Source organism: Macaca fascicularis, chromosome 10, assembly GCF_037993035.2.
Source record: "Macaca fascicularis isolate 582-1 chromosome 10, T2T-MFA8v1.1".
Lineage (NCBI taxonomy): Eukaryota > Metazoa > Chordata > Mammalia > Primates > Cercopithecidae > Macaca > Macaca fascicularis.
This window is the reverse complement of record NC_088384.1, coordinates 23,774,334-23,791,260: the sequence shown is the minus strand read 5'-3', so window position 1 is coordinate 23,791,260 and position 16,927 is coordinate 23,774,334. Positions and strand designations below refer to the sequence as shown.

Here is a 16,927-nt window from a genome sequence, read left to right as displayed (position 1 = left end):
CCCAGAATATAAAAATAACATAACTTAACAAAGAAAACTCAATTTGAGAATGGGCAGCCAGAGGCCGGGCGTGGTAGCTCAGGCCTGTAATCCCAGCACTTTGGGAGGCCGAGGCAGGTGGATTACCTGAGGTAGGGAGTTTGAGACCAGCCTGACCAACATGGAGAAATCCCATCTCTACTAAGAACACAAAATTAGCCAGGCGTGGTAGCGCATGCCTGTAATCCCAGCTACTCGGGAGGCTGAGGCAGGAGAAGCTCTTGGACCCGGGAGGCGGAGGTTGCGGTGAGCTAAGATCGCGCCACTGCACTCTAGCTTGGGCAACAAGAGTGAAATTCTGTCTCAAAAAAAAAAAAAAGAATGGGCAGCCAAGGCCAAGACCAAGGAGGATAGCTTAAGCACCAGGAGTTGGAGACCAGCCTGGGCAGCACAGGGAGACCCCCATCTCTACAAAAAAAAAAAAAAAAAAAAAAAAAATTAGCAGAGCACAGTGGTGCACACCTATGGTCCCAGCTGCTTGAGAGGCTGAGGTGGCGGGATTGCTTGAGCCCAGGAGTTCAAGGCTACAGTGAGCTATCATCAAGCAACTGCAGTCCAGCCTAGACGACAGTGAGACCCTGGTCTCCAAAAAACAAACAAACAAAAAATACTAAAAAGAAAGTGGGGGTCCGAGATTTGAACAGATAATTCTTCAAACAAAGAAGATATACAAATGACCAAAAAGCACTTGAAAAGATGTTAACATCATTAATCACCAGGAAAATGTAAATTGAAACGACAATGAGATACCACTTCACACACACTAGAATGGTTGTAATAAAAAAGATAATGAGGATGTGGAGGAACTGGAATCTTCATACACTGCTGGTAACATTACAAAGTGGTGCAGTTGTTTTGGGAAGCAGCTTGACAGTTCCTCAAAAGGTTAAATATAGAGTGATCATATGACCCAGCCAATTTCACTCACAGCAATATATATCTCCAAGAGAACTGAAAACATGTTCACACACACACAAAAAAGTATACACAAATGTTAACAGCAGCATAACTCATAACAGCCAAAAGTGCAAATAACCCAAATGTTCAACAACTGATGAACGGATAAACAAAATGTGGCAGGTCTACACAATGGAATACTACTCAGCAATCAAAGTAGTACTGATACATGCTTTAACACAGACAAGCCTTGAAAACACACTAAGTGAAAGAAGTCAATCACGAAAAGCCACATATTACATGATTCCATTTACACAAAATATCCACAGTACATCTACACAGACAGTAGATTAGTGGTTGCCAGGCGCTAGGAGGAGGGGGTAACAGTCAGTGATTGCTAATGAATACGAGATTTCTTTCTGGATTGTTGAAAATGTTCTGAAATTAAGTAACAATGGCAGTTGCCCAACTCTGTGAATATACCAAAAACTACCAAAGTATGCATTTTAAAAGAACGAATTTTATGGCATATACATTATATCTCAATTAATTTTAAAGCCAGAAAAAGAACGGATGGCAAAATATCAGCCTGGAGACAAGTCTAAAAGAGAGAAGGGTAACTTCTCTCTTTTAGAGAGATTGATTATAAATAGTAGTGATGGAGATACATAAGGATACAAAGAAGATACATCAGGAAGGAAATTACAGAAATGATTTAAAACCCCAGTTTGTGGGAAGGGAATAAAATAACCAGACACAAACTGGCTAACTTCTGGGAGAAGGAGACTCTAAAGTCCTAGAGAATTATAAAAAACAAAGAGAGGGCCGGGTGCGGTGGCTCAAGCCTGTAATCCCAGCACTTTGGGAGGCCGAGGTGGGCAGATCATGAGATCAGGAGATCGAGACCATCCCGGCTAACACAGTGAAACCCCGTCTCTACTAAAACTACAAAAAAAATTAGCCAGGCGTGGTGGTGGGCGCCTGTAGTTCCAGCTACTCGGGAGGCTGAGGCAGGAGAATGGTATGAACCCGGGAGGCGGAGCTTGCAGTGAGCCAAGATCGCGCCACTGCACTCCAGCCTGGGCGACAGAGCGAGATTCTGTCTCAGAAACAAAACAAAACAAAACAAACAAAAAACAGAGAGAGGTTTTTTTTCACCCAATAAAAGGGGAATAATAAATGAAAAATGAGATACACCATCAAGAGGAAACAATACATTTCAGAAAACACTGATATTTTTCTGAAATAGGATCACTTGATTTGGAAAACTTTGAAACTGTGAAAAATTTAGGACTAAACTACATATAATGACAAATAACATGTGTCTATCATGGCTAAATCTTGACTCAAGAACAAATTATATTTGGCTGGCATTTATTAATTTTTCTTTTTCTTTTTTTTTTGTTTGAGACGGAGTCTCACTCTTGTCGCCCAGGCTGGAGCGCAATCATGATCTTGGCTCCCTGCAACCTCCGCCTCCCAGGTTCAAGCAATTCTCCTGCCTCAGCCTCCCAAGTAGCTGGGATTACAGGTGCCTGCCACCACACTCGGCTAAATTTTTTGTATTTTTAGTAGAGACACGGTTTCACCATGTTGGCCAGGCTGGTTTCTAACTCCTGACCTCAAGTGATCCACCCGCCTTGGCCTCCCAAAGTGCTGCGATTTCAGGCGAGCCACCGCACCCGGCCTATTAATTTCTTACATGTGCAAGATGCTCTCTGAATGTGAAGAAGTATATACAATCAATCCTTTCATTTTCAGGTGATTTAAATTTCTCATTTTTAAACATAATTTAAGTTCCTGGCAAATGACTCCTTTTGCTTACAAAAATGAACTCTTACCTTGGAACCACATGAAATTTTAAAATAACAATTTTTCAATAAAAACCTCTTCTGTTTTGACCTTTGGGAAACAAGGTGGTTCTGGAGTTGGCAAAGCTTTGTAAATTCCCCATCAATCAGGACTGACTGAAGATGGCGAAAGTGTAACACTTATGCAGAACAAGAAAGAATAAAGCTGACTTTCCCCAAGAAGGGTGAGCAAATAAACTAACAAAAAGGACTGGTCAGTGTGTTCGTACAGGGAGGTCTCAGGAAAGCTACAGGCTTTTCTCTGAAATACCATCTGAAAGTTTCAACACATTTCTTTGTCATGCTCTAAAATTCTCTGCCTGGTAAATTCCTTCCTCTTTCACTACCATCTACTACTAAGCGAGTATTAAAGAAACAAACTTTAGTGGAAAATGGGATACAACAAGACAAACATGCACATATAGAAATATATGACTAGGTATCAAAATGAGTAGAAATGACAAATATGATGGGTTTAGGGAAGAGGGATCAAAGTGAATAAAATCAGCCATGGAAAGCCTCTGCATAGGATAGTTCTGAGGTGTACTCAGAAAACCAAGCAGGTTATGAGAGGCCTCAGCATAAGGAGCTGAAAAAAATCAGGGTGGGATGAACAGTTTATGTTAGGAAGATAACAAAGAGACTGGCTTGCTTAGAGCCGAAGGTTTTTGTTCTGGATGGACTTATACAATTGGAATCTCAAATACCTTGTTAAGTTTAGCTTTATTTTGGAAGAAGACTTTAGACGTTAAAGACTTCAGAGAAAGTAAGAGATGGTGAAACCTGTGGTTTTGGAAGAATTTTTCTGTAAACTCCCATTTAACTTCAGGAAATGGAAAATAACTCTTCCACAGGACTTAGATGTAGAGCAAAGTGGTTAGCTAAGCAAAGTGGTTAAGAGGGCAGGTTCTGGAGTCGGGCTGTGTTCAAGTCCTATCTCTGCTACCAAATAGCAGTGAGACATGGGGTAAGTTAAACCTTTCTGGACCTCAGTTTCCTCACCATAAAAAGTTGCTGTGAGGAATGAATAAACTCCCAACTGAAACACTTCCAATAACCCAGTGATCAGCACACAGTAAAAATACATAAGTACTAGATCTTCTGTTCAGAATTACCATGGGCAACCACTCACTCTAAGTTATCAAATAAAATAGGGACAAAATCTCATTCTCCCATGAGATGATTTATTGCCTGAGATTCAAGGAAACCAGACATTTCAAATGTCCTGTGCAATGAGTCAACAACTTTTGAATTTTGTCAATAATCACAAAGACTGTTTCTCAACCTTCTGGTTGAGATTAAGTGTATATGCCACCAAGAAGCGTTTTGCTGAAATGGGAAAGCACACAGGTCAGGGGATCCAGAGACTTGAGTTATACTGGCTAAAGCAGATGTCAGAATTTCAACTATCTCAAAAGTAAAATAAGGCCTTGGTGGCCTTAGTCAAGTTTGTAGTTTTATTGATGTTATACAGTGACAGTGCACCCAGCTTAGGATAATTTACGGAGTAAATGCTGAAAAAGCAAACATATTACTGGACACAAATTTAACTTCCTCAGGGAGAGCTCTAAAACTAGTAGGGACTGTGGGTATGTCTTCAGCATGCTGAGCTGATGCCCTAAAGAAAACTGTAAGTCTGATGGGGCTGCACCTTCAGGCTTGTCCTGGGATGGAGGTCTTTCCTGCAGCACAGTGAAGGCCTCAGCACGTACTACTAAATGATTCTTTGCCCTTCCATAACATATTTATCCTGTGGCTAATGTGCTTTCAATGTTGACAGACAAATTTGTCAGTGTGGACATCTGACTGCCCCATAGCCATTCCTTCCTCCAGAGGACAGCAAATGGGCCTTGTTTTGCCCAGTTTATCTATTGGATAGGTTTTTGTTTCTCACTACTGTCAGAATAGTCATTATTTGCCATGCTGCCTGAGACCCATTACTGCCACCCTCTTGCCTTTTTCCCTTTCCTGACTCATTCCTCTCTGTGCTTCTGCCCACAGCTGCCATCTTTGTGTGATAAGGCCAACCTTCCATGGGAATCAAATAAACCTCGCCATCCCATCAGATCCCCTCTCTCCCTTCTCAAGGGAGTGCCTTGTACTCATTAGGCACCTGGGACAAAAGGGTGTGGGATTTGAAATCAGAGCACCAGGTCTCTGTCACTGTTCCGTCACTTATTACCTGTGACCTTGGGTAAATATGTGCCTTAGTGTCTTAGGTACAATATGAATATTGTCTATTTCTCAGGAGTGCAATTAGTAGTAAATGAGTGCATGAAAGGGTAAAACCACAGGGAACCCCGCTCCTCCTAGGAATGGAGAAGTTGTTCTACAAGCCCAAATGTGCTGGAAGGTTGGCTGCCAGAGAGCCAAAATCTTTTATTTAACCCACTAACAGCCTGAGAGGAATTCTGAACCTCATCCCCAAATAATCTCTCCAGAATAAGAATATCTCTTGCACTAACCATATCTATCTAGCCCTCTTCAACTTATGAGACTCCTTATTCTTGGATGCAGTGTTACCTAAATCAACTGTTTCAAAAATCATATTTAACATTCCTCTTCTTTTTCATAAAAATGAAAATGCAGAAGAGAATATTTATCACCTGGTAGTGGGATATGGGTAATTTTTTAATGCACCTCTTTTAGGCTTTTTTTTTTCTGATTTTTTTTCCAAAACCATGTAACATGTATTACATATTATTTCAAACTGTTCTTTTTCATGCAAGAATGTATCAAACACTTCCTCAACATTTCAACTCTTAGATTTCAACCAGAGGACATTTTGAATCTATTTCAAATTTATTTACTTACAGGAAAGTGATCTAAACAGGACATTAGAGGCCAACAAAAAATTTTATACATCAAACTTTTTGGCTTATTTTAGAACCCCCAGGAAGAGTCCAGTGTCTTTAAGAGAACGTTTGTATGTGGTGGTATAATTCAATTACCAGGTAAATGCAAAAATGCTAGAAAAAGAAAGCTGAGTATATATAAGCAAATTCAAAACTTTAAATACTATATAGACTATACCATCTGGAATGCCAAAATCTTCTCTCCGTAGACATATTTTTCAGGTATACTTAGGGTACTAACAAATTAATAGAAACCATGAAAAGACCTTCTCTACAGATAATTGATTGATCAGAGTTACTGCCTTATTTCTCAAGTGAAACCTGCAACAGAAGCAAAGAAATGCTGTATTCTAAGAGAAAATAATGCTAAAATGTAAGGTTCTATAAAGTGGTAAGATTATGTGTCACTATAAACCAAGGATGAGTAGGTTATGGGTCACTATAAACCAAGCAGCCGAGTTAAGCTGAGGAAATATAAAAAACTTCCGATCATGACAGCTACAGCTTTAAGGAGTTCCACAAAACATGAGTATGATTCATTTCCATAGGAAGAGAATAGAGGCAAGAGAAAAGATCCCCCACCTGTAATTAACTAGGGAGACTAATGACAAAATGGACTCTTAGCAGCCATTACTGGTCTTCTGCCCTTAGCTAAATACTGGTAGCACCTTTTTTTTTTTTTTTTTTTGCTTGTTTTTTCTTTTTGTAGAGATGAGGTCTCACTATATTGCCCAGACTGGTCTCAAACTCCTGAGCTCAAGCAATCCTCCCACCTCAGCCTCCCAAAGTTCTGGAATTATAGGTGTGAGCCACTGCACTTGGCCAGCACTTTTTGTTTTAAAATATTTATGCCAAAGATACAGATTAGACTGTCAAACTTAGGGGAATGTGCAAAAAAAACTAAACCAAAGAGAAAAAAAAACAATGAAGAAAGGATATGAAGAGTCAAAAGTCATACAAGAAACTCAAACGGTCAATTAACATAAAAAGACATTCAACCTCACTAATAAAGAAATACGAATTTTAACAAGAGACTATTTTTTGTCTATGAAATTAGCAAAAATTAAAAAGAAAAATATGGAAAAATACTATTAAACTCTGTAAGGGCAATTTTGGCAGTAATATCAAAATTTAAAAGGTGCAGGTTCTCCCAGCAGTCCTTTTATTAATTTCTCCTATAATTTATCTTAGGAACAGTAACCTAAGGCATACAGACACATGTACAACCATGTTCACAAAAGTTTATTTTTTGAGATAGAGTCTTGTTCTTTTGCCCAGGCTGAAGTGCAGTGATCATAGCTCACTGCAACCTCTAAATCCTGGGTCCAAGTGATCCTCCCACCTCAGCATCCCAAGTAGCTGGGACCATAGGCATATACTACCATGTCCCGCTAATTTCTTTTCTTTCTTTTTTTTTTTTTTGAGACGGAGTCTCACTCTATCACCAGGCTGGAGTGCAGTGGCATGATCTCGGCTCACTGCAACCTCCACCACCCCGGTTCAAGCGGTTCTCCTGCCTCAGCCTCCCAAGTAGCTGGGACTACAGGCGTGCACCACCACAGCTAATTTCTGTATTTTTAGTAGAGACAGGGTTTCACCATGTTGGCCAGGGTGGTCTCGATCTCTTGACCTCATGATCTACCCACCTCAGCCTCCCAAGTGCTGGGGTTACAGCTATGAGCCACTGTGCCAGGTCAATTTGTTTTTGTTGTTGTTGTTGTAGAGATGGGGTCTCCCTGTGTTGCCAAGGCTGGTGTTGAACTCCTAGGCTTAAGCAATCCTCCTGCCTCAGCCTCTCAAAGTGCTGAGATTACAGATGTGAGCCACCACACCTGGCCAGAAACATTATTTATAACAGACAAAAACTAGAAAATATCTAAAATACCTAAATGGACTTACAATGTAGGGAATAGTTAAGTAAACTACGTCCAGAAGAAATTTTACTCAGCTTTAAAAAGAATCACACAGATATTAAATAACAATATGGAAGATGTTCATGAGAAATAAAGCAAACTGCAAAACCATTCATATGGTCCATTTGTTGTAGAAAACTAAAATTGATACAACTAATACATTGCTATCTATGTTTTAAAAATTCCTTTGAATATATACAGAAAATGATCTAGAAGGATAAACTCTAAGCTGCTTCTGGTGTTTCTCTCTGTGTTACAAATACTTGATGGCAACGAGCAGGGACTAAGTTTTTATTTGAATTTTTGTTATAAGCAGATATAATACTTCTCTAATTTACAAATAACAAATAAAGGAGGAGGTTCTTTCAAAAAATTAAAATGCGACATATTATCACACTGAAATGAAAAATGTACTTCACATCTACTAGTTAAGTTAGCTAGTTACATGCATCATAAGTAAGCCAGGTCAAATGTGAACACCGCTTACCTCTTTAGGTGATAAATTTTGTGTGTATATTGTCCCTTTTCTCCATCCTTCTCATAAGGTTCATTCTTTAAGACTTCAATTCCTTCTCCACCACCAGTCTCATTCTTACTAGCTTCTGCAACAGAGTAAAGCTGCCCAACCTGATACTGAAATTTCAAAGAACACAGAAATTCAGTAAGTCAGTAGTAATTGCAGAAATTTTGTATGCTAAAATCTTAATAATAAACAAGATACAGAAAAGCATATCCAAACCATTCAGCACAACTGTGTTCAATATGAGAACACAACTCAAATTAGAAATTAATACGTTTAGGAAGACAAACCGCAAATGATTATAGTTTTAAAAACCTGTATTTTATAGAACTTTCATTATTCAAAAAATTTGCCAGTTACAAATACTTTGGTGCCTTTACACTATCTATTTATCAAGAAAATGTCTCAAAACTTGCTTCAACTGCTGAACAATACATATTTGTACTTTACAAAGCATTTTCACCTCTATTATTTCTCATTTAACTTCACAAAATTCCAAGTTATGGCAGAAATACAACTGGCACTTTGCCAACTAAAGCTGAGCAACCAGCATATTGTTCTTAATGATAAAGGGGAAGGATGTAAACTACAATAACAAAAGCCTGGAGATCCAAAGAAACATAATAGATAGTCCAAATCTTAGTAGACTTCTGGGGTCGTTTTTTCCTTGACTTATTTATGATACACCCAATTTGGTCCTTCCTCAGCTAACCAGAAACAGTACTGGGGGCCCAAGATCAGAAATGTTCATTTTGAGTCCTCAAGTAAACAGAAACTGTTTTTAAAGTAATATAACTATACACATATTACCATAAAAGGCAGGAAATTGCTGACAGTAGTTTCTATTTCATTTAACATAAATCAGAAATCTCAGAAGCCTGCGTCAATATAGCTGTAAGTCAGCTGTATTTTCTGCACTAGTTCCAACAAATATTGGGAAAAGTTCTCGTGTTCTTATTTGTTCCAGTGACCCAAGCGTGGCACTACCTTCCATCTCTTCAAATTTGGCTAAATTTCTTCCTTCTAATGAAAACAGCTTGAAGAAGTGTATTTTTTCTTTATAAGCATATTTTCAAAGAAAAGCTACAGAAATCTACCTCTAAGAACTTGTAATTTCAAAACTAACATTTTATGTGAGGGACCAAAACAACCGGTAGTTTAAGCTCAGTAAATATTCGTACCCATAAATCGCATGGAGATACGCTGCTATCTTGCCCATTAGTTAAATTTAAAAACACACCCCCACACACTCTTACTCAATTTGCAAGTGTTTGGGAAGTTGAAACCAAACATATTTCTAAAATGCTCCCAAAATAAATGTCTGTAGGGCCTGCAGAGAGGACTGTATTTCTCCTATCGGCTTTCCATGATACAACACTAGGGTTGGTCTAATGCCACGATCCTTAAATACCTTCAACATGTACTTTTAAACACTATCATATTCTAAAACAGGACTAAAATGAGTCTAAGTCAAAATATAAATTTCATTTTGTTAATGAACACACAATAACAAAAATTCAAAAGAACTGTATACAAAAAAATGTTAAGGGACTGATATTTCATGGCATGCTACTTAGGCTTTCTCTCATTCTCCTTTTTTAGGAATAAAAAATTAAAAAAAAAAAGAATAAGAAATAAACACAGAAGGCATGTTTTAAAAGTGCATGTAGGCCTGGTACAGTGGCTCATGCTTGTAATCCCAGGGCTTTGGGAGGCTGAGGCAGGTGGATCACTTGAGGTCAGGAGTTCGAGACCAGCCTGACCAATATGGTGAAACCCAGTCTCTACTAAATATACAAAAATTAGCCAGGTGCGGTGGTGGGTGCCTGTAATCCCAGCTACTAGGGAGGATGAGGCAGGGAGAATTGCTTGAACCTGGGTGGCAGAGGTTGCAGAGAGCTGAGATCGTGCCACTGCACTCCAGCCTGGGCGACAGAGTGAGACACCATCTCCAAAAAAAAGGGGGAGTACAACAAAAAGCTGAGAAGAGTACTTTCAGTGACAATACCAAGACTCAAAGAGATTTTGGACAAGTTGATTCAACCAGCTGAAACCAAAAGAAAAAGTCTAACAGAAACTAATGTCAATTTGCACATTCAACTTCAATCAATCAATTGTGCAAACAGAGAATAGGGTGCCTGGCTTCTCTGGAGTGTTTTAATGTAGTGAATCCTCCTGAGATATACACAACTGTGTTCAAGTCTACACTAAACAGTGCCAGAGAGCTACTCTTTTTCACTTCCTGCATTTCTTTCTGTCTTCTGTCAGCTGTCACTTCTTAGGTTATCAGTTTGTTTTGTCCCACTTCCAAGTCACTGCTTCTAATCTACTGTCAGCTCTAGGAAAACCAGATAACTGAGCAAATGGCAACTGTGTGCAAGTTAAAGAAGAGCCTAGAGGGTTTTATGGGTTTTGCTATATATATCTTGATTTCTCAGAAGCTGTTTCTGTTCTTATCTTCATTCTTGGCTACACTACACATGGCTATAACTGCAGGACATGCAAGTTCTGAATAGGTGATATATTTCTGTATCACGTCCAGGCTGAGGAAAACAAGAAGCTCTTACAGTTATGTGCTGGTCACACCATGTCTGGAATACTGTTTTCAGTTCAGATCAACAATTACAACACATATAGTAATAGGACCAGCTGGTAGGAAGTCTACATTTCATGCTGTATTGAGCCAAGTGAATGTGCTGGGAATGTTTAACCTTGAGACTTTCTAAGATGAAATAAAAGTGCTTGTGGGGAATGGGGTTGCCTGGAGGGGACAGCTGCCATCAGAAAACCTGAAGGATTAACCACTGCAAGACAGAACAGGCTTATTTCCCATTGCTCAAATGGGATAAACTGCAAACAAGAGTCAAGCATTATAGGAAAAGCAGATTTTGGTTCAAACACAAATGTTTAAAATGTCCAACAGTAAAGCAGACTGCTTCCCTAAGTAGCAAGCTACTTAACCTTAAAGTACTTAAGTTAAGGCTGGAGCCTCATTTCTCTAGGATGTTGTAGAAAGAATTCCTGCACTAGACAGGAAGTTAAACTACATTCTTTAGACTCTTCCAAAACAAGACAGTGTAGCAAGAAATTATCATTCATTTAATTCATTTTGCAATTCATTGCAATTATCATTCATATAATTAATTTTGTCACGTCAGGTGGAAGGAAAAGGTAAATCAATACTATGAAAATGTGAGTTTAGAGTAACATATCAAAGTATAGTACATATACCAATGAAATGATGCAGAAGCAAGAAAAACTCACCTCCTGAACAGAACATGGCAAAACCACACGGCTAAAAAGACAAAAGAAAAAAATATATATATTACATATGAAATAGCTTTAAACACAGATCCCTGAAGAGGTTTCACCTTAAATCCAATGATAACAGAGACAGGTCTCTTAAATCAAAAAATACAAGGGTGTCATTTATGGAAGAGGGTCTTTGTAATGCCTACACCCTAATTGGGGAAGTAAAACTATCATTCCTGGGTCTCAATGATCATTTGCATTTAGTGTTCCCAGGACCCCAAACAGCAGCTGCAGAGATTCTTGTGAGTAAAGAAAAAACAGAAAACTCAACATCGAAAACTGCAGGGTACAGAATGTATTATTTGTAGATTGTCTGGTCAGGTTGCCCTGACAAAATTTTTAGAATGGTTTCATTCTCCACCTATATACTGTGCCTTTTGTTTTTATGATGCTTCTTACAGAATACGTGTCTTGAATCTCATTGAATAAACGCTTCCAGAAACTGTTCCCCCACTATTCAATTATTCCTCAAGTTTACTGAGATAAAAATAAGGAGTCGTGTAGAATTAATAAGAAAAAATTTTACTATGGAAACTACTTGACGCTTATAATAATCCCTTCCAGCATATATACAATATGAGATTGACATATGTTTGATCCTATCCAAGAGTTTCTTACTGTATATATCAAAAAGATGTCATTATAGCTCCATTGCAAGCAGTCTTAAAAGACAAAGTCCAAAAACAATATCATGGTATATTATTTTATCAAAATATTGCATTTTATCTCTAGATTTTATAAGGAGAGTCCTTAATTTATTTCCACCATAAATTCTGAAAATCAAGACCATCCCTGTATATAATTACAGTTGATTCCAAGACAGCAACTTCCTTTTTTGGGGGATGGGGGTATACGATCCTTCTCATATTTTCCTAATCTTACCTGTCATTTTATGGAAAATTTTCAATAGTTTTCCTCATTCCAATTTCTTTTCAGCTATAATTTCTTTTCATTTTTTTCTTACAGTAAGAGCCATTTAGCTTACTTTTTGTATTAGTGACAATCTTTTTGGCCTAGGCATTCTTTTTTAATAGTCTTTCTTATTTGTAAGTATGAAGAGGGTAATACAACCCAGATTATATCTAGTTTGCATTCCAGCTACACTTTCCACCTACTCCTTTCTCCCTACTCTCCTCAAACATCTATGCCTGAATGTTCACATTATCTCAATCTCCAACATGTACAACACGTCTGTTACTCCCTCCCCTTTGACTACTGAGTTACTCACCGCTCTGTCTTTCTGATAATGGTGATTCAAAAACAATTAACATTCTCAAACCCACAATGGTCACTAATTTCTACTCTCCATCAAGAACAAACTTCTTGTAAATCCTTCCATACCTAAAAATTCCGAATCATTTTAGTTCTCTCCTCAGTACACACTAACTTGCTCACTGTCCCAGAACATAAAATGGGGGAGGGGAGACTAGAAAGCTATAGGCTGGGAGCAGATTATCAGGACCTGGAATACTACGGTAAGAAATCCATTAAATCCATTTGGCAATAAGGAATCCCAGGTTGTTCCAAGAGGTGACAACTACAGTTGACCTGAAGAAGTCATCTGCAGGTGGTTAAAAACACTGACAAGCAGGAGAAGTGGGGAAAGTTATCTTTTGAGAGGCTAGGCAAGAACTGTCACAAAGGCCTGAACCAAGATGATGGATTGCAGAGGGAATGGAAGGAAGGGATAGAGAAGGAAAAGTTAGTCTTCCCTGAAGTTTCACAAAACCAAAGAATCACTGCTGAGTAATTTTATACTCACTAACAGGAAGATCCCTATTTTTATTTAAGAACACTTTCAAGGAAATTTCTTTCAAAAAATGAAAGTGACTGATTAAGACATTCAGAACAATGAATCAAGTAACTTCTTCAAGATTTGCTTAACAAGTAAAAGGGAAAAGGAACATACAGGTTTTGATTTTCTGTTGTTATTCCAAAAGCAGTATTCAACTTTCAGTGCCAATCGAAAATGTTCAAATGTCTGAAAATCCTCATAATTTCCAAATGGAATCAGTAACTAATTCTTTAAAACCAGGAGTTTACATTAATGGTAACTTCGTCTATTGCTTAAATAATAACTTGAAGGGAAACAGCCCACTCCGAAAGTCATTTCTAACATTTTCATTCTTATAAAAAAATAAACAGAGGGCCAGGCGTGGTGGCTCACGCCTGTAATCCCAGCACTTTGTGGGCGGATCACCTGAGGTCAGGAGTTCCAGACCAGCCTGGCCAACAGGGTGAAACCCTGTCTCTACTAAAAATACAAAAAACTTAGCCAGGCATGGTGGTGTGCGCCTGTAGTCCCAGCTACTTGGGAGGCTGAGGCAGGAAAATCGCTTGAACCTGGGAGGCGGAGGTTGCAGTGAGCAGAGATGATGCCATTGCACTCCAGCCTGGGCAACAGAGTGAGACTCCGCCTCAAAAAAATAAAATTTAATTTAATTTAATTAAAAAAAAAGAATTTTGTAAGACAACAAACATTTGTGAAAATATTTTAGTTGCCAATATCTTCACATAGGAACAAGCTATTCATTGCTCCTAATCAACAAGAATTTTAGAAAGTTGACTTGAGAGTAATAAGTATCAATTTTTTATTGAACAACACTGAATACAGCATGTTAGGACTAGAGGCTGTGCTAGATACTGACATTACTTAAGAAACAGCTCCTACCTTCAAAAAGTCTAGGAGGAAAAAAAATCTAGGGGAGATACACATAAAGAGTTAACATCAAGAAATCTAATTTATAACTCTGGGAAAAATAATTAGACTTTGGGCACGTGTCAACATTCATTATCTGGGTACATTTAAATCTTCATAATGAAAGCAAATGTTTGCAAAAAGTACAGTGAGCAAATTCCCAATAGGAACTGCTTTCCAAGAGTTAGCTTCGTACTACTCACATACTGTCAGAGGGACCTACTGAACACTGTGTTTCTGTAACATTTTTGGAGGTAGGAAATACTCCAATGAAAGAAAAATGACTAGATCTATTTAAAATCAGTTCTGCAACTCACTTGCAGTGTAACTTGGGCCAAGTCAATTTCCTTCTTTCTTATTTTCTCCATTTGTTTTAGTGTCTGCCACCCATCTACCTACATCATATAGAAGTCAGAGTAATGAACACTTGTTTGATACACCGTATAAATGACTTCAAAGAAAAGTTTTATATAAGCCCAATATTCAGTACTATAAATAAGCTTTAACCGCAAATTTTCACTCTACCAACAAAAGGCAAAATGTCTCTTCTCAAAATTCCTGTCACTGGCCAAAGTTATCATTTTTCATCAATTTATTAACAAATATTTACTGAGCACCTATTACATGCGAGGCACTCTTCTAAAAACTGGGGATATGAGAGTGAGCAAAACAAACTCATGGCCCTTACATGTAAAAAGAGAATACAACTAGTAGGAGAAAAAAATTAACAATAAATTGTATTGCACGTGGGATGGTGATAAGTACTATGGAGACCGATAAAGCAGGGAAGATAAATACTACCCCAAATAGTGGGAACTGCAATTAGGTCTTCAGAAAAGGATTTCCTGAGAAGGTGACGTCTGAGCAAAGACCTGGAAGGAGGTGAGTTAGAGAGCGTAGGGAAGAACACTTCAAGCAAAAGGAACAAAAGCAGGTGGAAAGGCCTTGGACTGAACTTACTCTGGAGTAGCAGATGAACAGCAAGGAAGCTTGCGAAGATGGAATGGGCAAGGGAAAGGTAGTAAATGAGATCAGGGCAGGAAAAAAAAGTGTAAAGCCTTGTGGCTGTTGTAGAGGCTTTGACTTTTATTCTGGGTGAGACAGGGAGTCTTTGGGAGGTATCAAGCCTCAGAGAAGTGACATCAATGACTTTTTAAAGGAGGTTTAAGAACACTAAGGTGTCTGAAGAAAGCTAAATTAAGCCAAAACTATTTCTAAGAATTTAAAGTGAAGAATTTGAAAACCAACGAATGGGCCATACTCGACCTCCCTAGCTGCCCAAAGGATGCTGACGACACGAACCGGCTGTGACAGTTGAACATTCAAAGGCAGGCAGATTTCCGTAATGTTTACAGTCCTTGCCAGTGGGAAAAGCCGTGACTTTTCAACAAAAGCACTTGGCCGGTCGGATGCACCTCGAAATCCCTCCATTTGACAGACCACGTGTTAACTTCTAAGAAAGTAGGTGGGGCCCACGATGTCACCTCATCTTAAAACATGCGGAAACCAAAAAGAGAAAAGGTCTCCCGTCAAGTCAACGGAGCTGCCCAGCAGAGTGGAGGCTTTCCGGATTCCCGGCTCCAGCACGAACTTCAGGGCGCCAACGTCCCACCGCGAGTCTTGACACGAGGGCTGCCTTCAACCGGCAAGCCCATCTCCCGCTGGTTACCAGCGGACTCCACCCCGGACGACAAATCACAGTCAGAATCAACGTGTCTCTCCCACCCTCGGACTGCGGCTCCTTCCCACCGGCGGGCCTGGGGGTGGGCCCAGACCCAGACTAGGGGTGGGGGGTTGGGGAGAAGGCGGGTCCCAGCGGAAACTCCCGGCCGCGCCTTCCCGAGCCATGCGCTCGGGCCGGGACCCAGCCGCCTTCGCCCTGGGGAAGAGAGAGGCCGTGTTACCACGGCAGTGCCTGGAGGGCCGAGGGGCGCACTCGCTGAGGGGCTTCGAGGGGGCTGGGGGCGCCTGTGGGAGGGAAGGGGCGCCCGCAGGGAGGGGCTGACACAGGGCTGACTCCGATTTAGGAATATCCTGCCACTTCTCCATCAACAAATCTCCCATCACTGCCGTCCCGCGGCCTCGCTCGCGCCCACGGACCCACTTACAATTCCTTGATCAGCACCATCTTCCCGGAACCCCCTCACAGCTGCCGCCGATACCACCGCCGCCGCCGCCGCTACCGCCTCTCACAGCGCCTGCGCGGCCCCGCCTCCCTGCCCCCGAGCCACCATAGCGCCTGCGTGCCTACACCCTTCCGCCGCGACCAGTCGCGTCAGCGCGCGAGGGGGCCTAGCTCCGCCCAGTTTCGTGCCCCACCCCGGGCACACGAGGCCTCCACTGCGGTTGCGCAGCCCGCCGAAGAGCTTGCGGCTTTTACTGCGGCTGCGCAAACTCGACGCGCGCACTCCTGTCCGCTGACGAGGGCTCCTCCCTTCAGCTTCAGTCCCTCGGGGCGTTTGGGCAGCCTACGCTTTCCGGTGAGTTTTCCAGTTGGTTCTTTGGAAGCCGTTTTTTGGTGACCAGTTTTCTGCTCTCTCTTACTGCTCTGAGTCAGGGCCCACCTCCCTGACCGACACCTCACCTCCATAGTCCACATAAAAGACTCCTGACAGGTTCTGGAGGCAGCCGACGCCAGCTTCTGTTCCCCTCCCCAGCCTTGGCAGCTCACGTTCCGCGGGAGGACGTTCACCTGCTTCGCGGTCTCGTGGAGGTCCACCGCGGCGGAGAATCCTAAACCTTACGTGTGACGCGGCAGGATGAGCGGCCAACACTCGCGACGAAGGCGCTCTTGGGGAAAGGAGGCGCTTGGCCTCGAGACCCAGGAAAGGGGGCTGTTCTGG

The 16,927-nt window shown here is 40.7% G+C and overlaps 1 protein-coding gene across 1 annotated transcript in view; it reads right to left on the bottom strand.

The window, feature by feature from the left end:
• PITPNB (phosphatidylinositol transfer protein beta) overlaps positions 1 to 16,277 on the bottom strand; it is a 67,629-nt gene extending 51,352 nt beyond the window's left edge. Inside the window, exons 1-3 of the mRNA XM_005567707.5 lie at positions 16,193 to 16,277; positions 11,339 to 11,369; positions 8,042 to 8,187 (exon numbers count right to left, since the gene is read on the bottom strand). Coding sequence (XP_005567764.1) covers positions 8,042 to 8,187; positions 11,339 to 11,369; positions 16,193 to 16,212 — 197 coding nt within the window. The 5' untranslated portion in view covers positions 16,213 to 16,277. The remainder of the gene's footprint in view (positions 1 to 8,041; positions 8,188 to 11,338; positions 11,370 to 16,192) is intronic.
• Positions 16,278 to 16,927: the final 650 nt, after the last annotated feature.